This window comes from Electrona antarctica (assembly GCF_951216825.1).
Source record: "Electrona antarctica genome assembly, chromosome: 19".
In the NCBI taxonomy this organism is placed as follows: Eukaryota; Metazoa; Chordata; class Actinopteri; order Myctophiformes; family Myctophidae; genus Electrona; species Electrona antarctica.
The window spans coordinates 14,750,834-14,775,293 of record NC_136800.1 but is presented as its reverse complement, the minus strand read 5'-3'; the positions used below and the strand labels follow the sequence as shown (position 1 = coordinate 14,775,293).

General features: G+C 42.8%; 1 protein-coding gene and 1 long non-coding RNA gene across 8 annotated transcripts in view; one reads left to right on the top strand and one right to left on the bottom strand.

Annotated features, from left to right (window-relative positions):
- Nucleotides 1-36: 36 nt before the first annotated feature.
- On the top strand, nt 37-1,677 carry LOC306943615. Its single transcript, XR_013792431.1, has 2 exons — nt 37-708; nt 1,080-1,677. It is a non-coding gene; the product is annotated as an uncharacterized lncRNA (long non-coding RNA).
- A 485-nt stretch (nt 1,678-2,162) lies between these two features.
- The window catches only part of LOC306912510 (holocytochrome c-type synthase-like), a 38,810-nt gene continuing 16,512 nt past the window's right edge, over nt 2,163-24,460 (bottom strand). Inside the window, exons 1-9 of one of the 7 annotated variants that reach the window (XM_079488790.1) lie at nt 12,915-13,050; nt 12,585-12,713; nt 10,272-10,370; nt 9,184-9,263; nt 8,350-8,460; nt 7,913-8,061; nt 6,930-7,049; nt 4,428-4,514; nt 2,163-4,062 (exon numbers count right to left, since the gene is read on the bottom strand). In XM_079488790.1, coding sequence (XP_079344916.1) covers nt 3,861-4,062; nt 4,428-4,514; nt 6,930-7,049; nt 7,913-8,061; nt 8,350-8,460; nt 9,184-9,263; nt 10,272-10,365 — 843 coding nt within the window. In that variant the 5' untranslated portion in view covers nt 10,366-10,370; nt 12,585-12,713; nt 12,915-13,050 and the 3' untranslated portion in view covers nt 2,163-3,860. Of the gene's footprint in view, nt 4,063-4,427; nt 4,515-6,929; nt 7,050-7,912; nt 8,062-8,349; nt 8,461-9,183; nt 9,264-10,271; nt 10,371-12,584; nt 12,714-12,914; nt 13,051-15,170; nt 16,113-24,460 lie in introns of those variants that run through there. The other 6 variants (XM_079488791.1, XM_079488793.1, XM_079488789.1 and 3 more) reach the window with 6 other exon arrangements.

The window sequence follows — 24,460 nt, the reverse complement described above, 5'->3', positions numbered from 1 at the left end:
TCTTCCTCTCAATAAGTCTCGTCTCGCGAGACTTACTGGTTCTGAGATCCTATTTATGTACATACATTTCGACCAGAGACTCAGTCAGTACTAGACGTAGCCGTATCAACAGCACGTGTTGTCGACTTCTCGGCCTACTAACTCTGTCTTTGTAGCAGTCAAAGTACCGTTGAAGTGTTTGATCAACTTTTATTTCGAGCGTTTCTTTTTTACTTTATTATTCAGCTCATAACAGCCATTGCTTTTGGTAACAACAATGGCCGAACATATTGATGAAGAATTAGATTTTCCAGAAGAGTTTGAATATGGTAGCGCGCCGTATATGTTCGAACCCGAGTATACAGATGAGGAATTACGTGAAATGGATGAACGCCGGGCACAACAACAAGAAGCTGATGGCGACACAGTTGACGAAACACCCCAGAGAATTCATGATGAAAATCTCGACTGGTGTCGTTGTGGTAAAAAATGCACTAGAATGCCACTAAACGACGAATGCGTTTGCTGCACAGAGTTTTCTTTATGGCGCCCAGAGCAGGATTCAGACTCGGAGGTAGATGAAGATGACCAAATCTCACCCTGTATTACAAACGCTGAGGATTTTGCACCTATGATCAACAGAGGTGTCCTACAAACTTTTTTTCACGCAAAAATAACCAATTGTCCTGAACCAGAGCCTGCTGGACCGGATGGGCATTTATCGAACGAGTAAGTATATATAATCAATGATTGAATATAATCGCTTATTACAATTGGCTCAAATGCTATGCAAACTTCAAATATTTACATAGTTATATTCCACTGTAAGTAGCAAATGTATATAATTTTTGTAACTATAATACTAACACTATTTGTAGTATTACTGTTAGAAACAATAAGAATACATTCTATTTCATACAGTTCATTTTATAGGCCTAATGTATGGTCTGTATTTCATTGACTATATAAATGTAGCCCTGGTCCAGTGCTTACAGCGAGTAGAGCGAGTCTCTCTCTGACTCGCTGTAAGCACTGGACCAGGGCTAATATAAATGCATCTTCTAAAACGCTAGTTTGTTGTCCTTTTCTTTTCTCTACAGCCAATGTCGACTCGCGGCCTATGAGTTCTGCTTGGAGTGGCTTTTGCGTGGTGAAAGCGTAGCGAAAGGAACAATCCTCCCCTCATGCATGGTTGCTGCAATCCGGAGAGCCTATCCCTCAGAAGACGGACAATAGCGTGGATTTTTAGACTAAGCTGGGGATCTTTCCGATGATAAAAAGGACAGTTGACTATTTCGATGCACCCCTCCATCCCCAAGCAATTCCACTACAGACTGATATTTGTTTGCATAATCAAAAACTACTATTTGTATCCTTGACTAATTCCAGAATAGTAAAGAATACTCATTTGATTATTTGACTGAAGGCTTAATTGTCTCCGACTATCCTGTGAGCTGACATTTCAACTTCAACCTTGTGTATATTTTCGCAAAATAAAAATGCAATACTACTTTGATGTTACTTCTGAATACATAACACTGCTCAATATACAAAATAGCATTAATCAAATGTCATTCAATTTCAGAATCTGATTTCAGTCTAAGATAAATGCATCAATTATTTGTTTTAGCCAAAAGATGTACTAGAATAATCTGTTATGTTCAAGTGAAACAAATATAAACAGTTTGACATTTTGAACTACATTTATTATCTTTCATTTATAGAGATTTGCACTAAGGCACACGCATGAAATATCGGATTTAGCAGATTTTTTAGTTACCGGTATGTTAAAATTAAAAGGCCATTTTGGCTGCACATTTTTAATACAGAAGATCGTATCGGCCATAATAGCAATTAATTATATTGGCTATCAATATCCGCCAAATTGTCTCATCGGTACATCCCTAAAATAAACAAATCATACATTACTAAATGCATGGCCAGGGACCACATGCAATACCTCCACGGACCACCTGAAAACCCCTAAAGGGTCTTCTCACTACTTCTGAAGGCAAGGCTGTCTGAGGCTGAGCTCAGCAGTGAACCTAGGTTTGACATGGCTGGGAATCGGGATATTAAGTACAACAGTGCAGGCAAAGCAGGCTTGAAGTTCATCCTTGAACTCTGGTCAATTTCTAGACTTTAGTTACTGAGCATTAGGTCGGGAAAATATACCAGAGGCATGAAAATAAATATGTTTTAATAGCAGAAATATCACAACACTAGCATTTGCATAATAGCAGCAATGGCAAATTTGTACAGTAATGAACATTCTGAATCTACAAGGTCATCTCTCAACCTGAGGAACCCCATAAACTAAATTGAGCGATCTGAATCCTTCAGTTCGATTTTTTGGATATACTTGTTTTGTTTCCACTTGTGCAAGTAATACTCATGTATTACCATGGAAACAAAACAACCTGTCATATTCAAACTATACCGAACAATACTAAGAATGAACAAACAGATGAATCACAGGTTCTGTTTACATGTGGATTCAATTTATCATGAATACACTTTAGGCCTGGTTAAAGGCTGGGTAGGAATACGACTCAAATGAGAACGGGTCCATGTAGCAGTTTCTATTTACATTTTGGAATTGAAAGAGAACTGACAGTGTTGAGATACAAATCCTCAAGCTGCTTCACTAATGACAAAAAGAAGAGTGACTTTGTAGACAATAGAGCAGAAAATAAAAGTTATGGGTAAAGAAATGATGCGTACCTTTTATGAATTGCAACCGTTCCACCTAAACCGTGCCAACCCTGTGTCTAAGCCAGTGGTTCTCAACCTTTTTAAGCCGCGACCTCCCAAAAGAATCATATTTGAACTGGGGACCCCCACCCTGACAAGCACTTGTAATTGTAGGACTTGAGGCATTGTTAAGTTAGGTTCCACAGTGGGCTGAGCGGTCCAGGCACCTAGGCCGGTAATCAGGGCCGGATTAACACCTCTGAGGGCCCCTGGGCACTGAAGCTCGAAGGCCCCCCCCCCTTCACACGCGCGCAACATTTTTGCTGTTTCGGGGCCGTTTTGGGGCAGTTTTATGCCGTTATATTGGCCTATTTCCGGTCGCCTACCCCCCCAGAGTGACAGCCAATCTAGCGCATTGTTGCTGCTTTACACACAATTGCACTTTTCAGCTGCCCTTCTCACCAACAATAAAACAGTAATCTTTTTAGACACCATTTATTTAATTCGGATTATCAGGGAAATTTTCCGTGGAGCTAAAAAAAAAAGGTAATCCAACCTGATGGCGTGCCGCAGGTTCAAGTCCCGAGCCTGTCTGCCATTGCCGCATGTCTTCCCCCCATCTCTCTCCCCCTTTCCTGTCACATTACTGTACCCTATCAAATTAAGGCAAAAAAGCCATACAAATATTGTTAAAAAAAAGAAATAAATATAAATATTATGAAAATAGCCGATCTACAAGCTTCCAAAACAGGAACTTGTAGATCTGCCATTTTCACAATATTATCAATCAATAATGTTTGCCTTTCTTATAATTTGGCCAATGTTTGACAATTTTTTATAGATCGTTTGATGATCTTACTGTTGACGCAGTAAGGCATTGAAACAGTCATAAGTTTTTATATTGTCACTTCACTGTCATCCGACAGGTTGAGAACCACTGGACTAAGCAAGGGATCAGCCAGGGGTATGATTTGGGATGAGGGGGACCAAGGCGATAAAGGATTTATTTTTTATTCTCTTTTTTCTCTCAAGCCTATTTTTGTAGTTGCTTCCATCGTGCCAATCCATTATGATAAAAAATGTATCACTTCTTTGAGCGTAAAGCTTCACATACCAGAGAGATCTGGGAACAACTAGAAAAATAGTGTTGAGAAAAAAGCCAGACTTATATCGTTTAAAGTTAAGCATCAATGTGTCCACCTCCACCATGTCACCCTCATACGGTCCCAGACGGCATTGAGGGAGTCCAGAGCGGGCCTGACATCCAGAATGGTTTTGGTCTGCTGCATTTGGTCTATGGAGCCGGCATCATAATAGTCAATGACGTACCGCACCTCTGTACCGCAGCGATCCACAACCCAGTCATGCCTGTCAAACGGTAGGTCATAGCTACTCTCACACACACACACACACACACACACACACACACACACACACACACACACACACACACACACACACACACACACACACACACACACACACACACACACACACACACACACACACACACACACACACACACACACACACACACACACACACACACAGTTTTAGCTACTTTAGCTTTAGCTTAGAATCCACATCAAATTCATTGTAGGCAGGATTCTGAACTGTCTATAGCCCTCCAATGAGATGCAGAGCGATTAGACTTATAATGAGCATCAAGTGAGGCCCAATTAAGAGACATTTTTGATAAAATGTTTGCGATTAGTCATGACACACGCACACACCCGCACACACACAATACTGACCCCATAAAATTTCTGATCCTGGCTCTGGGAGTAAGGTCTTTAGCTTTACCTCCAAAACGCACCAGAGATGGACCACATGGACATTCCCTGCACATGAACACAGAGGGGGAAAAAAGGCTAAATACAGACGCATTATGGCCCTCATTGTCTCTACACCAGCATATGTATGACGTCTGTCTGTCTGTCTGTCTGTCTGTCTGTCTGTCTGTCTGTCTGTCTGTCTGTCTGTCTGTCTGTCTGTCTGTCTGTCTGTCTGTCTGTCTGTCTGTCTGTCTGTCTGTCTGTGTGTGTGTGTGTGTGTGTGTGTGTACACTGTACAGCTAATCTCCAGCACCGTTAACCTGGTCGATGCCAAATTTTGCACACACTCTCCCTGGATGCCAACGATGAACCTCTGCCCCAAATGTTCCAGAACGGCCTGTTATAGCACCACCATGAGGCAGCTTTTCAATTTGTTTTTACCTATAACTGCACTAATCTGCATGAAACGTTGCAGGCACACTCCCTAGAGGCCAAGGACAAACCTTTGACCTGCATTTTTGACACCTGCCTTTTATAGCGCCACCAGGCCGACTTTTGTAAAACATATTTTTTTAATATTACTCCTCTATTACTCCTCCTATTTGATTGGCTGAGCACCCCATAGTGGTGATTTGATTAGCTGAGCAATGTACGCATTAAGGATAAAAAGTGAGGACAGAAAAGTGAGGACGCCAAAAGTGATTGGCCGGTATGTGATGTATGATGATAAGAGCGCACCACACTTCACACAGGTGTGATTTTTTTTTGTTTACAACTGAATGGGTGAGTTATACACCTTTACACCCTTACTTATAAATAAATAATACATTTGGAAAACACCCTGTAATCTTAAACAGCATAATGTTAACACTGGATGCTGACACTGTAACATGCCACACATTCTGATTGCAGAACGCAGGCAGATTAAAGCACATACAAAGACGGCTTTGTATGGTTCTGTGTAAAAAGCCGTAACGCTGGCATTAAAATGTATGTCCTCTTTGTTATTCCAATATTTCAGGATATCTGTATAAAATTGGCTACTTTATCACCCTATATCAGCTTCTGTGAAGACAATATCCCCAGCAGGGCCCAAATTAAATACAAAACTGACACTGTAGTTCACCGCCAAGGAGGAGGCCCACAGAAGTGGACCAGTGACCAAGTCAATTTAAAGCAGTCAAAAGAAACTAGTCTGAAAAGCTGAAAATCAAGTTATTCTAAGGCTAAGCCAACGACAAAGAACACTGACTCTTTGTCCGTGCAGGACATCACTAACTACTACTAGTAACTACAGGAGGACATCCCCCATACAATGGAGGCCTACTGGCTGATTTACATTCTAATTCAGGTTTGAGAAGACCAGGGCCACCCTTTGTTTGCCCCAATCCACACCCTGCATAAATAACAATGGCTGGGTTTCCCAAATGACATTATGCGTAGGGAGTATGCATGTGGTTCTTCTCAACAACACCCCCTTTCATTGTGAACATAGATAACATAGATGTGCCATGCAATGGTAGGCCTGAGGCCTGGTATGGTATGCCTGAGGCCTACCATTGCGTGGCACATCTATGCACGGAATATCTATGTTCACAGTGAAAGGGGGTGTTGTTGAGAAGAACCACACGCATACTCCCTACGCATAATGTCATTTGGGAAACCCAGCCAATGCCTGCCACCTCCACCGTTCTCATTCTCACCTTGCAAAGCCAATGCCCCATCCATTCCTCAAACATACCCTGCCTGCATTCAAGGTCCATGAACAGCATGTCAGGCAAAAGGTCATGGGCCTGTATCTGGGTAAACCGGAATGTCCCCCCCACCCCCAGTCTCGATACTCGGGTTCTGGTGGCCAGAAATACCTGGTGCGTCCGCCCGTTCTGAGGTCACCGGATTTGTGGGTCTGACTGTTCCGAGATTTGACTGGGGCGAGTCGACTTTGGTGGCCAGACATACAGTAGAAGGGTCTGACCGTTCCGACGTTCCACGGTTGTGGAGCGACCGTTCTTGTATTCTGGTAAACCATACAAAGCCATGCTGATGGATGTATGTAAATAATAGATATGCATAATACCTACATTCGAGAGAGGGCTCAAAATATCAGTTGGCCTTTCAACTCAACCAAACTAAACAGCCTTTGTTTCTTTTGTTGGCCTATTTCTTAAAAAGCAAGGCTTTTGCACACCTACAGGCGACAGGTGCGTAGGAGAGGGTACGGTGGCCAAAATTGAAAAAGGAACAAACACCCGCACACTGTCTTCAAATGCAGTGACCAACTTTTATTTAGGGAAACAGCAACGTTTCGGCCTATGCCGCCTTCATCAGGCTATCTTTATGGCTAAAGATAGCCTGATGAAGGCCGCAAAGGCCGACTGTCGGATACAGACACTCCTCGATGGCCCGATTTCCCAACAACTATGTGTGTACTTTGTGTTTGCAATTGTTTGTGTGTAATGCGACTGTGCATGTGTTATGTACTTTTTGTGCAGAGCTTCCCATCTTAATATTTCCTGCCAGGCAGCATCATTGTTGTGGTTGTGGATTTGGATGATGTTGTTCATGTCTTTCTGATTCAGGTCTCCCTCATTCCACCGCCACCTAGATACACACACACACACAAATGAGAGCGTGCATGTACACACACACGCGCGCACACACACACACACACACACACACACACACACACACACACACACACACACACACACACACACACACACACACACACACACACACACACACACACACACACACACACACACACACACACACACACACACACACACACACACACACACACACACACACACACACACACACACACACACACACACACACACACACACACACACACACACACAGAGAAACAGTTATGACAGATGTTCATTTGACAATGACATCTGGGCTGATACCAAAGACAGGAGAAAAGACAAGATTATGTATGGTGGCGGTGGTGGCTCAGGGGTAGTGTGGCTGATTGGTAACCGCAAGGTTGCTAGTTCGAACCCGGGCTCCCCCAGAGTTAGTGTCGAAGTGTCCTTGAGCAAGACACTGAACCCCTAATTGCTCCTGATGTGCAGTTGGTGCCTTGCATGGTTTCCGCCGGCCGCCGCCATCAGTGTATGAATGGGTGAATGTAATGCACCTTAATTGTAAAGCGCCTTGGATAAAGGCGCTATATAAATGCACCATTTACCATTTGTATACCAACAGCTGTCAATGGAATGTGTAGCCTATGTATGCATTGTCTTGCTTTCCTCAACTGCCTTTGGCTGATGCCCAATCCTTTCATCAGCACAAAGTACTGCAACAGATACATACATGTCAATAGACAGACAGATACATACGTGCCTGCATACATAGTGTAGGTAGACAGAGACCGTTCCTTTTTCCTTCAGCAACACATAAGCCGTGGTCTATGAGTAAAACAGTCACACAGACAGTTATGTTGTCTTCCTCACCCTTTCTTCAACATGGCATTCCAGAACATCTGTTCCGAGGGATACACCCATTTCTGTTCGGAGCCAGCTCTTGGTATGGCAGACTCCTGTCTGTCCCGTGACAGGGAGAAGGGCTGGCCTGGAGACGGCAGCTGATTGGGAGGAGGCATCTGGAGGGACAGAACAATAACAATTAGCCAATGGCTGTGTGTGTTACTTTAGCATTTATTAACTCTGGTTTGACTCTGAGGAAGAGGAAAGTCAAAACGTCAGTCACCCCTGCAAAACAATACAAACATGCTCCAATCCAGTGCACCATTATATTTCATTTGGGTAGAGTGTGTGTGTGTGTGTGTGTGTGTGTGTGTGTGTGTGTGTGTGTGTGTGTGTGTGTGTGTGTGTGTGTGTGTGTGTGTGTGTCATCATCGAAATCGATGGACAGCCATAAGCAAAAGTACCATATTGTCAGGGTTGATGTCTGTTGGGATGTACTTGTCTCTGTTGGCAGCCTTCATGGGACATTCAACAAATTCATAAGCTCTCTCCTGGTGGGCAGGGACGGATGGAGTCTAGAATCAAGGCAAAATATTATAGTAAAAGACAACAGACTATTCTAGTACATCAATTTCCAATGGTCATAATAAATATGAGGCAGGCAAGAGACTGAAATAAATACAGTATGACTGTACGTAGACTTTAACAGTGCTATGAAGCAAATGCCTGGAGATTTTCATCTCAAGTGAAAATGAAAGATTAATTCATGGTCTATCTATGCCATAGACACTCTATGGAACCAGAATATGGTTTGTTAACTGTTGTCCTTTACTGTGCAGGAGGATGCTAAACGCACACCAGTCTTAGTAGTGGTGCCAGCTCACGGCAGAAACATCTAAAGAGTTAAGTCTTAAAAAGACAAAAGAGTGGCTGCACACACTGATAGCCATAGTGCAGATTATTTATTAGTTAGGATGCAGAGTAAGGACCAAACATTCTTTTGTCTTTTTAAGACTTAACTGTTGTCCTTTAAACAGGAAGGAACAGTCAGTTTCAGTTATCTTATCACTCAGTTTAATCACGGCCGTCGATCTGTGTCCTGACTGAGAAGACCCAAAAGTTGAGAAACACTGTCTAAATATGTTGTGAAATGTTACCACAGGGTTGTGGACAAACACCAACGCAAACAATTTCATATCAACTCATTGGTTAGAGAAAGTACTGTTCAAGTGCTTTGGTCACACATCTGAGAAACTTGTCTCAACCTTCTACAACATAAAGAGCTTGAAAGTACTTACAGTGGGGGGGGTGTTTGACTGGTGCATGGGGCATTCCGTTGCTTTTGATTGATGCATAGGGCATTCAGAAGGAGGGGTGCCTGGCAGGTCAGAAATAAAAAACAGGTCAGTTCAGTAGAACTTTCTTAAGTCTGATCTATAATATAAGGTACAGTGTGTTTTTCACTTGCAGTTGTTTTCATTGTGCAGCAAGTTAGAAACACATGAATTTGCCTTTACACAAGGCAGATCTTTACACTGAGGTAAGGCGCAGAAGAAGCAAGTTCTTAGGCCAGTTCTTTGTGCTTGCAGCCATCACACTCAACTACCATTAACATCAATTAATCATTGAGCAGACACTTGTACATCACTCTGGAGAGCATCTGCTATTTGTATTTTTCCAGTTTTTCATGTGCTTATGAGGTGAAAGTACTTCATTAGATTAGACCCCATGGTCTGGTTGTTATGTGCAATGATGTCTTCCCTTTGTAGGGTTTCTTCCTGGAGGCTGAAACCTTGACCGTCAAACGTGCCAATGAAAAAAACAGTGATATACTGAGTACTGACATCACAATATCATCCCCTCCCCCTTTATCATACAACAACAGCTGTATTGCCGAATTTCGTAAAGCTTACGAAACTGCTAAAATGGCGGAATGTTTACGGAAACAATAAGGGGTCTATACCCTTTGGGCTTGACCCCTAAATAGGTGACAAGAATGGTTACAAAAATGAGTGCTAGGGGGTGTGGTGGAAATCTACAAGACCTCAGGTGGAGTCAGAAAACAATACAGATATTTAGTGCCAGAATCAAAACTTGCTTTATTTACTTATTTTTTCTTTCTTTCAATCTTGGTTTGTTTTTGACCCTTGGCCTTACAATCACCTGTGTGCCTCGCCTGTGTTTCTATCTTACGCCGTTTCTGTTATGACACCTGAATTTTCCTTCAGTTATCAACGATTGTTTATCTCTAATCTCCTTATCTTATTGGAGAAGTGCCAGGAAATCATAAAACTACATTTTTAAATGACTTTGAAATCTTTATACTTTTGCCTAATTACTTGGTTAGTTGGCTGGTAATATTATGAAAGAGAGAGATTAGCCATACTTGTGTGTTTAGACTCCTGGTGCGTGATGGGACATCCCTGAGTTGGAGTCATGAGGCTATCCGCTGCTACGGTGGGGTGGACTGAGGCTGCCATGCTGCCTGGGGAAAATACATTAGTAGAAGAAAGCTGTGGTCATTCAGATATACAGCACGACACAATTATGTTTTACTTGACGATTAATTGTCATACAAATAATTGTGATTAGTGATTTTAAAAAGTGCCCATTGCACAGGGCAATGGGCTGGGCACATATGAAACATAACTTAATTAAAACATACAAGGAAATTACATGTTTTTTGGGGTCCCCAGATGATTAGCTTAATGACTGTCCAACATTGTTTTCTCACTCAACAATAAACAAACCAAAATACAGTATAAGTGTATACACAGTATCTTCTGCACTTTTCTAAAGTTACAATTTAATGCCGTTTTAATAACAAATTGGCCAAATTGTCAAATATTATGTAAGAAAGAGGCAAACAAGCCTCTTTCCCCCACCCTGACAAGCACTCTGCCTACAGAGTGCTTGTCAGGGTGGGGGTCCCCTACAGAGTGCTTGTCAGGGTGGGGGTCCCCTACAGAGTGCTTGTCAGGGTGGGGGTCCCCAGTGCCTACAGAGTGCTTGTCAGGGTGGGGGTCCCCAGTGCCTACAGAGTGCTTGTCAGGGTGGGGGTCTCCAGTGCCTACAGAGTGCTTGTCAGGGTGGGGGTCCCCTACAGAGTGCTTGTCAGGGTGGGGGTCCCCAGTGCCTACAGAGTGCTTGTCAGGGTGGGGGTCCCCAGTGCCTACAGAGTGCTTGTCAGGGTGGGGGTCCCCAGTGCCTACAGAGTGCTTGTCAGGGTGGGGGTCTCCAGTGCCTACAGAGTGCTTGTCAGGGTGCCGGTCCCCTACAGAGTGCTTGTCAGGGTGGGGGTCCCCAGTTCAAATAGGATTATTTTTGGGGGTTGGATGAAACGTTTGGGAACCCTTTAGAGACCAGCTATGTCTGTGGCCCCTTTTCCGCCAAAAGAGCTTTGGTTAGATTCTTGGAACCTTGGTGCTTTCACGGAACCGGCAGCCATTTTTTGGTTCCGGTTCCGAACAAACTTTTAGGGTTCTGAGCGGCTTCATTTTCAGTTGAAATGCTCTGAACTGGTTCAATATTAGGCGGGAAAAAATAACTGATCCGGCTCAACCCCGGTGGAAAAGGAGCCTGTATGTTCCATCACTAATCCGCTACAGCAGTGGTTCCCAAAGTGGGGTCCGGGGACCCCCAGAGGTCCTTGAGGGAGTTCCAGGCGGTCCCCAGCTAAATGATAGTTTGGAACCAAATGGACCCTTATGTGTCTGTAACTCTGAGTGTACAAATGGAACCAAATGGACCCTAACATGCAGTGATGTAAATAGGTTTTCAATGTAATGGGTCCCGATACCCAGGGGTTGTCTTTGGTCCCAGGGACATTTTATGAGTCCTAGTTCTGGTACAATATAAATTGGGGGTCTCAGAGATAGAAACGCCATTCAATAGGGGTCCGTAGACTAATGCATGTCAAACTGGACGGGTTGAGAATCACTGCTAGAGCCGTAAAAGAAAATTCTCTTATGGGGGTCCCTGGCATATCTTTTCAAATGGGGGTCTGCAGGCTAATAAGTGTCAATTTGGGGGTCCTTGACATGAAAAAGTTTGGGAACCACTGCGCTACAGACTGTGACAACAGTCACACTCGCACCTACATGTGATGTGCCCTTGAGCACTGACTGTGAATCAGGGTATGTGTTGCTGAAAAAATGGCAGAGTGCAGTTTTAGGCAATGAGCTGAGAGACAATTGACTTAATGACTGCTCAACAAGAACCTTTGACTGCACTGTACTGTATAAAGATTAAGAGGTGAAATATTATAACTGTCTATAACAGCAGATGACATGATATTCTGCATGAACTTATCATTATAGAGTCAGGCAGACAGGAAAAAAATAGGTCATTTCACTTGAGCATATATAGCCCTAGAATGTCTGTGATCTTATACATTCTAGGGATAGAGCATATTGAGGCAGAAAGCTAATAATACGTGCTCCAATTAAGTCTGCATTAAATAGCAATTTAATGAGTAAGCAAATAAAAACCGCATGTGTATGTATTGCTGTCCACTTGTCCATTATTTTGCTGGGAGTCATTTCGGGTCGTGGGGGGCATCTGCCATTGACATTCATGGCACATTAATTACCATCACTCATCATCTATTCTATTGGCTATTCTGACATTACATTCTAGTATTTGTTATGTTGACAACATGTATTGTAAGTATTACTTTCAGTAATTTCGCCAGTCTTACCAGGCCAGCTGTATCTGCAGTCAGTCCGGACTCCAATGTCGTGCTGTTAGAAACACCGCTTACCCACAATTCACTGCGAACGGTGACGTCAGTCACGTCAGCGAAGAAATAAAGGGAGAAATCAGTATCCTACGAATAAATAAATAAAATAAGAAAGAAATATATAACACCGATCATGTCTGTTGGTGTAAAAAAAATAATTAAAAAAAACACACAGTTGTGTAAAAACCATAGATAGGAGAAGTAAAACAGAAAGGAAAGAAATGCATCAAACGGCTGTTTGTTTTAATAACAGTCTCCAGTAGGGGTCAGTAAACGGAGCATAAATACCGGTAGTGTTTGGGTTTTCTGCACTCTGACTGGTTCCCAGAGGAATGAATACTCTTCCGGTTGAAGTAGTGCGCCACCCACACACACACTCACTACACATTAGTAGAGACTGAGAGTGAGACTCTTCGAGAGTTATAAAACAAAGCGAGAGAGAAGAAAGTGAAAGCTCAGAGCTGACGATTCTTCGAAGAGATATAAACAAAGCGAGAGAGAAGAAGAAAGCTGACGACGATTGAACGCGTGAGTCAGGAAAAAAAATCGCATCCAAGTTTACACACCCGCCATATTTATCGACTAATAATAATAACAACAATCTTTCGTATATTATACAATACGGAACTTATTGCGAGTCGTCGAATATGGCTCTCACGGCGGAGATGCTGGGCATAACGCGTCCGACCGAGGAGGAGACCGACAAAGGGAAGGAGGACTATGTGGCGTGCGGCGACGAGGAGTCCGCGTCGCGGCTGAAGAAGAAAGCCAAGATCAAAGTGACCCTGGAGGCGAAGTGCGGCTGCACCATCACCGTCAATCTTATCGTGGACTCGGGCTCAGGGGCCTCCATTCTCCCCGTGGCCATGTACAAGAGACATTTCAGTCACGTGACTCTCGACGCGCCCAGCGCGACTCTGTACACCTACACCCATAGCACCAGGATCCCCATAGCAGTCCTGGGCTGCTTGGAACTGAAGGTGATTTTTAACTCAACCTCTGCCACCAAGCCCGTCCACGTTGTGCCAGTGGGACCACCCATCCTAGGTTTGGATATCCTCAAAGCCCTGCGTCTGGATGTCGATGGTGATGGTGAACTCGTTGCCCCTAAACCCTCTAGGGTGATGAGTCTATTAAAGTCACTCATTGTGGAGAGACCCATGGCCATGCCAAAGCAGACTATACACGGATGTTTTGTCCACAGGTGCGAATTAAAAGAAGGTGAAATTCCGTTACGGCAAGGTTTGTGCCGTTTCCAGGCAAGTCTCCGTTCTGCGGTCTCCCGGGAACTACGGAAACTAGAGGAGGAGGGCATCATTGAACGCATCGATTCGTCACCGTGGGTTTCGCCCCTGTTTGCCGTGCGACACAAGTCAGGCCGGGTTAGGCTGCGTGCAGACCTGAGAGAAACCAACAGGTCTTTGGTACTAAGCCCCGCCCCGATGCCAAGTCTCGAGGAAGTTTTCCAGGAGCTCAAAGGAGCAGGGTGGTTCTCTACTATAGACCTCCAGAACCTCTACCTCCAGATACCGTTGCATCCAGACAGCAGAAACCTCACTGCATTCATCACCCACGATGGTCTCTTCCAGTACACCAAGGTCCCCTATGGTCTCGCCTCTGCACCAGCTGCATTCCAGACAATAGTGGCGCAGGCGATGTGCACTCTGGACGGTGTTCTGTGTTACCTGAATTACATTATTGTGCATTCAGACAACTTTGATCTCCACCTGACGCGCCTTGATTCTGTGCTCCGCCGCCTGGGCGACTGTGGTCTTAAGTTGAGCACAGGAACGTGCCAGTTAGTGAGGAAGCAGCTCAACCTCCTGGGCCATGTGTTTTCGGCGTCGGGTGTCCGCCCAGACCCTGAAAACACCGCTGCCCTCTCAGAAGCTCCTCCCCCCCGCAATGCTGTGGCTCTGCAATCATTCTTGAGTGCCTCTGGGATGTACAAAAAATACTTCCCCAACTACGCTTCTCATATTGAACCACTCTCTGCTCTGCTGAAGAAAAACCAGCCTTTTCAGTGGAATGACACTGCGCAAGAGGCCTATAGTTGGGTTAAAGAGCTGATGGCTGGATGCCCAGATCTGTCCATTTTTGACCCTACTCTCCAGACCTTTGTCACTACAGACACTTCTGATTATGGCATAGGCGCAGTACTGACACAGGTGCATCGTGGCAAAGAGAAGCCTGTCGCATTTGCGTCCTGCAGCCTGAGTGCATATGAGAAAAAGTTCACAGTGACAGAAAGGAGTGTCTACGCTTGTGTGTTGGCGACTGAGAAATGGTACGATAACCTGTGGGGTATACACTTCACCTTGCGCACAAACCACATGCCACTCATAACCATGCTCTCCTCTACCGAGGGTCTTGCCAGAGGAGGCATCCTTGCAATGTGGTCTACATGTCTCATGAGCCATCACTATACTATGATGTATAATCCTGGCCCTTACGGTGCGATAGCGGAATGTCTTGCACGCATACCCTTACCCTTCACTGGCTCTCTCACTAAGACAGCACTAGTAGGACAAGAGAGATACACACCCGTAAAAAGTTAATGAACCATCACCAGAAGGCGAAGACCTGGTTACCACACTGCTCCGGGCAGCGCACCCCTCGCGCCTCCGCCTCCCAGTTCTTCAGCATGTGTGTAGTGTCAACACACGCAGAGATGACAGATCAGAATCACACACTTGTGCGCACGCAACACAGTTTTGGTATGGAATGAACATATATAATAATTAGGCTTTCATCGCTTTGCCTAAAACACTGAATTATGAAAAGGACCGCAATTGGAAAAAAGCCCGCCACTGGCTCACATTTGTTGAAGAGAGATCTATACATTTTCAAATTATATTGTTATGCTTAAATTATCGCTTTGGCTAAAACGCTGAATCCTGCGGATAAAGTAGGCTATGTACATATAACTACAGGCATTCGTAACTACAGACATTAATATAGCCTACATTTAACCAACAAGCTTGATTGACATTTGTAAATAGGTCAATACAAAAACCAGAAAAACACTAAGACTTGTTTACATCAGGTATAAAATAAAACGTGACAACCATATGGGAAAAGGGGCAGAACAACTGAGAGGCGGGGGTGCGCTCCGCTGTCCGGAGCACTGTGCTAAGTGGTAACCAGGTCTTCCCCACCAGAAGAACGACTCATTGCTCATTTCAGTTTATTTTGTATTACTTTAATTATTAGTATTACTATACTATATGGAGTAGCAAGATATTTGACAGTATGATTTAAGAATGTCAGAATAATGCCAATGCCTCCTCATGCTTAGTTGTGTTAACAGTTGACCAAATGCAGACTAAAAGACATTTTCAGTATTTTGTTTAACCCTTTCTGACCCGAGGAAGATTCTACAAATGCCTTCTAAATCAGTAGTTATCAAATGTTTTCGTAGTTTAAAATGACGAAAACATTAAAAACACTTTGGGCTCCATCTTGCGCCACCCCTTATCCCTAAACTTATTTGCCATTTTTTACTATTTAAAAAAATAGTTCAACTAGCCAATCTACATCGACACATTGTTAGCTTGTAGATCGGCTATTTGTACTATTTTAAAATAGTTCAGGGATAAGGGGTAAGGGGTGGCGCAAGATCTAGGGCTTTATTTTTATTATTTTCATTTTCTCCAACACTTAGTTTTAATTTCTTAGTTTAGTCATTGGTAACTAACCTAGCATTGAACCTGGTTGTTCTCAGCACGTGATTCCCACAGATCTTTAGAAAAACTGGTAACCCCCTGCAGCCCTGCCCCATGACACTCCAGGGTCATTGTCGGGACCAAAGACTAATAACTCGTAGTTGGTGGTGTAACTATGAGAATTTAGGATGGCGTTTATGGACTAGTAAAAGTTGGATGGGTCAACGCAAATTATTTGTTTGTTTTAGTTCCGACATACTATTGGTATGACTGTCATTAGACCGACACCCTACCCAAAACCCTAACCGCAAGCACGGCGCAACGCATGTCGGACCAATGCAATATCGGGAGCGGCGGGTGATTTCCACATGTCGGACCTTTGACGTGTCGGATCTGTGTGTGTATCCTGTTTGGATGTATGACAGTATGATCAGGTGTTGACACTAGTAAAGCAAAGTAAACGCATGCGTGTTAAAATGAACAGTAATTTCAATTTGACCTATCACAATTTACTTTTCGGGCAAGTGGGCATGGACTTTGGGCAAGTAGAACATGACCTGTACTTGCTCAACGGGCAAGTGCCTCTGAAACCTTTGTGTCAACGCCTGAATGATTACCGATAAATCTAAAATGGTAATCCTGATACATTTGATTATTTGACTGATTATTGTACTCACAATTATTGATGATGCTTCTTATGATCAAATAGTGTGTCAATGTCTTAATGGTTTTATTGTTCTCAAGAGTCCCGGGAGTTGTGAATGGTTATGGTTAATCTTTGTGTAATGGTGAGGGCAAGGTGCAAATGCTGACAAATACCTTATACCTATACTTTTGCTGCATTTTGTAATTAAATCCTGAGTGTACTTTTTTAAATGCCTTACCAGTGACAGACATTTTAATTTGACACACAGGGGTGCCTGTGTGTTATATTATTATTATAGACACGCCATTTTTGTATTCCTTGCTTTTAAAAGGTGCCCAATGAACTTTGTACTGCTTAAAACTTTAACTTTAATAAATGTATGTCCTGCATTCCAGGAGCTTGCACCCCCCCTCCTACCAGAGAACCAAAAATGTAAACAAAAATGCAAACTATTGGAGGAGAATATTCCAGATTGAATTTGTCCAAATGACGTATGATGTAAATACTCACTGACGGCTTACTTGTAGATTCCTGGAGGTGGCAGTATAGCATTAAGTGAAGGAAGGCCTTGAAATGACCAATGAATAATGAGTGACCCTAACCCTACAGCAGGGGTGCCCACACTTTTTGACTTGAGAGCTACTTTCAAAATGACCAGCTCGGCAAGATCTACCCACCAAATCAATTATTATGCCATTGCTGAAAATAGTTTAAATATGTACCTGAGGGGGCTTCGGAATAGTAGAGTTTGTGTTACATTCTGTACAGTATAAGACAAATGCACTTGGAATGGGAAAAAGGGGAGAAATGTTTTTTTTCTTTTTCAATATATTTAAATGAAATACTCTTTAGGGGCATGTCATGTGATCTACCTGCACAGCCTTTGTGATCTACTGGTAGATCGCGATTTACCTTTTGGGCACCCCTGCCCTACAGTCTACACACTGAGTTCGCCATTTTTATTTCCTACATAGCCTACATAACCATATCCCCAAAGGACATTTTACCTACCCGTTCAACTGCTGGCCCCAAGTCTCTAAGATCTGATCAGCATATTAGTGATTTTCTTCAACATCTATCCCTAAAATGTTTACCATGCCACCACAGGGTGGTGCTTCTAGCTGGTCAGTGTGTCACCACAGGGTGGTGCTTCTAGCTGGTCAGTGTGCCACCACAGGGTGGTGCTTCTAGCTGGTCAGTGTGCCACCACAGGGTGGTGCTTCTAGCTGGTCAGTGTGCCACCACAGGGTGGTGCTTCTAGCTGATCAGTGTGCCGCCACCACAGGGTGGTGCTTCTAGCTGGTTGGTGTACAAAGGTTGCTAGTGAGATATTCTACACTGTAGAATCTACAGGAATGGAAAAATAAATGACATTTTAGATTTTAGCATTCTATAATGAATATTCAGTACAGTGGTTCGGGGGGTCCCCAGCTAAATCATTGATAGTTAGGAACCAAGTGGACCCTTACATGGACTTATGGGTCCATTTGTACACCTTCAGAGTTATGGGAGTGGTATTATAGGTACGGTCGCCCCTAAACCATCTTGCCCCTCGATTGTTTTTCCGCCGTTCTTGTATTTTTGTTTTACTGAGAATAAGGTCAGAAATAAGTTTAGGGTTAGGCATAGTTTTACTGAGGTTAAGTTTAGGTATAGGGTTAGGTTTAGGCATAGTTTTACTGAGGTTAAGCTTAAGAATAGATAGATAGATAGATAGAATACTTTATTGGCAGTTTAAGAAAATTACAGAAAATGACATCATTTTAAAAAACGCCAAATGGACTTAGACACAAAAAAGCCTTCGCTTGTTTCCATTGTGGTCCACTTTGAAACATGAAACTATACACAAACATACTGTACAAACAAAAACAACCATGGAACATATAATAAATAATCCTTATATATAAGGCTGGGAGCTATATACATAGGACAAGAGGTACCCTGAGAGAATAGTCCAGAGCATGGGAGATGGGCTATCCAGGGTCGGAAGCTAACTATGACCAGTTAGTGTGGTTAGTTAATAAGGTTAGGTTTAACCGTTTAAGAATAATTTACTTACGTTACTTTAGGAATACCAGGCCGTGCATAATGCTGGGGCCTGGGGGTCAATGGAGAATTCTGGTCACAGTTTCTTACCCCTCTTTGTATTGAGACAAAATGTTGGGTTTATTGTGTAGCAGATGGATCAAGTGGAATATGCTTCCTAACAGTCTGAGGGGGGAGATAAACATTGGACCACATTGTGTTAGATATTTGGAGCATATGTGGTGTTTGGCTTGGAACTGAGAGGGTTACTGGAGCATGAAGCTGTTGTAAACATCCTGAGTGCCTGTGGAGATATATTCTGCAGTGAACTCCTTCACTGCAGCAGGGCAGAACCAGCCAGCTACACCTTAGGAGCCAAGACAACACAGCAAAGAAATAAGTATTAAGATAAATTGACATACAGGCTACGGGTCCACTTGTTCATTTGTGTCTAAATTATATTCCATGAATCTTGAAAATGAGCAAAATTGTTTTCATCTGTGTTTAATAAAGGTTTCGTTTTTAGTCACTTCCACTAAAGATGGAGCTGTACACAACACAAAAGATATGTTGTCAAACTTGTCAGTATGGCTAGGTCGTCTACATTTCATATACATGAACTACATGCTTTCATAGTCAGGTGGTTTCACTATCTGAATAGACCAATCAATCGGTGCCTATAAACCTAAAGCCCGAGTCAACGTTTGTGTTGTGTCTAACAGTCAGATTAATGGGAAGTGTTGAAAGAGACGAAATTAAACTTTTTGCGAACAATTCTCGTCTTCTTGCCTGGAGAAACCAGTCCAAGGCTCCCTCTTGTGGCAGCCATTTGTTACTACATGTCCCCTTTCTCCCACGTATTACTCTCCTGTAAACCTTTTTTCATTTAAGTAATATTTATATGAATTAATTTAGATGTAGGCCTTTAAACAAAATACATTTCTGACAATGTGTTTTGCCTCAAAAGGCAATAAAAATCCCCCATTTGCTCAGGACACATTGCTGAAACAGTGAGTACAGTATAGAAATACCCTACTCGTTACATATAGAACAGGGCAAGATCCAGTCCAGACCAAACTTTGACGCTGTCCTAGAAAAATGGAAATGTGAAACATGTAGTCTACAACATTTACTGTACTAGAGACTTTTAACTTGTTGGCTTTAATTGCAAATGTTCCATAATAGGCTAATACTCATTTTTGTTTGGACACTGGTTAAACAGGGAATTATATCCTTTTTCATCATCTTTTTGTTTTAACAGGTCCTTTTCCATCATCTGTCTGTGTGTAACGTTAGCAGAGAAGAGGAGACACTGAGGCAGGATGCAACTTAATGCCATATCAGAATGAAAACACAATACTGTAAGTTTGTTTAAGTGTAGGCCTAAAGTAAGCAGTTATTGGCAATCCCTCTCTGCACCAGACTGTGTAAATTGTAGTTAAGACTCATTGGAACGGAATTCATGTTGGCCTAAAGGGTTGTTGATTCTGGAGCCGTTGTGGTTAGATTGCAACAGAATGTTGGTGGCTTGTGTTTTTAGTTAATTCTTGATTGAAGAGTGATGGGTATAACAACAATGTAGCTACTGATTGTGAACCAGGGACCACCACCCTGACTAGTAAGAATCAACCAGCGGACCACTGTTGTGAACCAGGGACCACCACCCTGACTAGTAAGAATCAACCAGCGGACCACTGTTGTGATATGGGCTAAGATCCTTTTCCCTCCTCGAGTTCCATAGGCTGCACTACTTGGCTATAATGGTGGACAGGGACCTTCTTGTGTCATTTTCCTAATCAACCTAATCCTGTACTTGTTCTTCAGGTATGTCAGGAGAAAAACACTCACAGAGATACAGTAGTAAAAGTTGCAAAAGTAACACTTTTACAGTTGCAAAAGTATCACTTTGCTTTTACTGTTAGCTCTGAGAATTCTGCCTGACAATTCATTCAGGGGTTGTGTTTCATTCACGTGACGTCTTGACAGAGTAGTAGACCAAGTGGACATTTCAGTGAGCTGATCCTCTTCTGTTAAGTTTAAAGTACTTTTGGAATTGAAGCACACACCTCCTCATATGACCACTGACAATTATGGATTTGCTTTTACGCCCGGATACCCTCTCCAGGACAGGCTTCAGATGCGCCTCCTCAGGAGACTTGGCTCAGATCTGAACCCATTTGATTTGGCGTTAGGAACCCGTTGCGACCGCATGCCCTTGATGATGTCTTTATTTCCACTGTCCTCATGCAGTGGTGGAAAACGCACTCACATGTTATACTTAATTAAAAGTATCAATACCGCAATTTAGAAATACTCTGTCACAAGTAAAAGTCCGAAATTCAAAATCTACTTGAATACAAGTACACAATCAATGGTATAAAAATGTACTTAAAGTACCAAAAGTAGAAAGTACTAGTATTATGCAGAATGTCACATTTCACAAGTTTTCAAATGTATAATCTTTTGAAAATAGCAGATCTACAAGCTCACGATGCATCGCATTGTGAGCTATTTTGAAATGGCCAAAATGTATAGGACTGAAGTGGTTTATGTATGTTGTTAATGTTTGTAATAATAATCAAAAACTTCAAATAATTGTAGTGGAGTAAAAGTGACAGTTCCCATAAACAAAGATTACATTCTCACATAATGGCTATTACTACAGGATTTATCAATATGACCTATATTTTCCTGTATGGAAATGTTTTAAAGTAGTGCACATACAGTACATATGAAAGAAAATAAAACTGCTTTTGAATGAATAATTGGCCACTCAGATTGCTCAGTTGAAGATACCACCCCATTCGACTGGTATCATGTATATAATCGTAAGTAAGGTTTAATACAACCAGTTGGAGGATTACTGCAACAGGACATAAGTTTCTCCTGCAATGAACCCTAGGGGGGCATTAGTTGTATGGAAAACACATGCTGAACACATGTTTATTTTGGGGATGGGAGATGTAATACTGTTTTATCAGGAAGGAAATACAGCCTACTAATAATGGTCCAGATGGAGAATAATGATGAGGATATTGGGAGTCTGTCTGTCTGGGTCAATATCAGGGTTGTATGATTCAGACGGTTTGGGTGGGGTCATTTTCGTATGACAGTGTGAAGTTAAGTATACATTTAGGATTCAGACCTGGACAAAGAATGGTCAAAGAAACTATATAGTCTGACTGATAAATCAAAAAGGACCCACCCTCATCAGGAACAGCTAGGGTTTCAGTGTTTCATTCGTCTTGCTCATGGAAACGGGAAGCCCCAGCCTCCACTCACTGTCGGCTACTGTAGGCCTACTATACTGGATCAGAGACAGCTAGAATGATGAGCATGTTTTTATCTGGGTTATATGGAGGTTAGTGACAGATCGACTTGCCCAGGGCCAGGATAATGTGAAGAATGTTAAGTGAACTGTATGGGCCATACTGAGCAGTTTGTCAGGCGTGTGCCTTATTCGTTCCAAATACAACAGTTCTATTCTATCTTGGCAGCCCAGTCACACAGTGTCAATTTCTCTGACAAAACACTGAGAGAACGCTGGAGCCGGTGAGGTAGAGTACACGCATGCATGAGTGAGATCACATCAGCTTCATGGTGTCATGAGATGGTTTCTAATTTCTCTCTCTATTGCTCTTTCCTCTCACACTCTTTCCTTCTTATTCACTCAGAACACGACTGAATGGAACACACACACACACACACACACACACACACACACACACACACACACACACACACACACACACACACACACACACACACACACACACACACACACACACACAATGCAATAAAATCTATAGATAATAGATCAACAAAATTTAATTAACGTGTTTGTTTCCAAATACGAGTAGACACAAAGTCACACTTTCTTGGTTAATGCCTGCATCATGTTCAGAGAGCCTGGGAAGTCTGGGAAGCCATACAGCATGATGTAATCATCAATATGGCAGATTATTCTTCCTATCCTTACCATTATTGACTAGCGTTGGATGTCAGTGCATTTGTGTGTCATCATGCATAACCTTTATTTCAACTCAGAGTACAGTTGAGGGGCAGGCCCTCAACTGTGTGTGTGTGTGTGTGTGTGTGTGTGTGTGTGTGTGTGTGTGTGTGTGTGTGTGTGTGTGTGTGTGTGTGTGTGTGTGTGTGTGTGTGTGTGTGTGTGTGTGTGTGTGTGTGTGTGTGTGTGTGTGTGTGTGTGTGTGTGTGTGTGTGTGTGTGTGTGTGTGTGTGTGTGTGTGTGTGTGTGTCACTGAGGGAAAAGTCAGGACCCCGAGTGTCAGATTGAAAATCTGTTTCCGCGATAGTGGTTGTCATGGATGTCACAGGCCTGTCACTTCCTATTAGTGTCCTGTCCTTGGAGTTGGAGGTCTAGACGCCGGGATCCCGGCTGGCTAACAACATGCCCGACGGGAGCTTTCATCACTACAGGAAAAGGGTACAAATCAGTTATGTCTGATGATTTACTAATTTACTCTATTGGTCTATTAGTGTGTGCGGTATATGTAGGAGTATATGAGGTCACAGAGACATTGGAGGGAGGAGGAGAAATAGATTACACATGATGAGACGGCAACGACTGTAATTCTGTTCCATTAACATGTACAACTGTACAGAAAATCCCTTGAGTAAGTACTGAAGCATAATTAAAAAAAGAAACGCCTGACTCCTTTATGAAATATGTGTGAAGGGCAAAAGGCATCAAGTGTTTGGGTGGGGTGGTTACTTGACTTTCAGCTAACACTTGGGTCATTTAATAAGCCACATCCCTTTGGACAAGAACCGAGTCTGTCCTAGACTCCTAGTATACCACACTGAAAAAAGGGGTCAGAGGAAGAGCTTTGAAGCTCAAAACGTCACAGCTTTTTTGTGGTGCAATAAAGCGTCTGTCACATTGGAGCCCTCTGTGCGAGCGTTTATTTATCTTTCTCTGCCTAGTATACTACACTCCCAGGAAGGAATCTAACATTCCTAACATGATTATACTTTTCAGCACCTCAAGATAGAGGGTGAAATATGTTCATAATTATTCAAGTCAGGTCTGAGTTTCTCCAGGCTCTCTCTTTCTCTCTCACGCTTCCTGGAATTTAACCATCCATTACATAACAGTCCCAGCTGAGGCAGTAGGGGCCCTGTGGTCACACACACTCTTTGTTCCAATCCCACTGAGTAGTGATGCTTCCACTTAGCACAGCATCAGTAATAAGTTGCGCAACTTTATGTATCCTAAACTGTTTTATCTCTGTACTCTGCAAATAAATTGACCTGATCAACATCTCCTATCTGCCTGCCTGCTTCTCAAAACATCTGTACCATTTTAGCCTAGAATCTCTCAGAGCCTCTTGTACAGGAGAACTTGTGAAAATATACCACATATGTTTTTTATGTTTTCCCCACGGTTTTCATTTATACGAGATGTTTCCAAACAAAGTACTTGTACGCTAAGTTGTACGACCATACTACCATACCTATTGCTCTATATATAATTT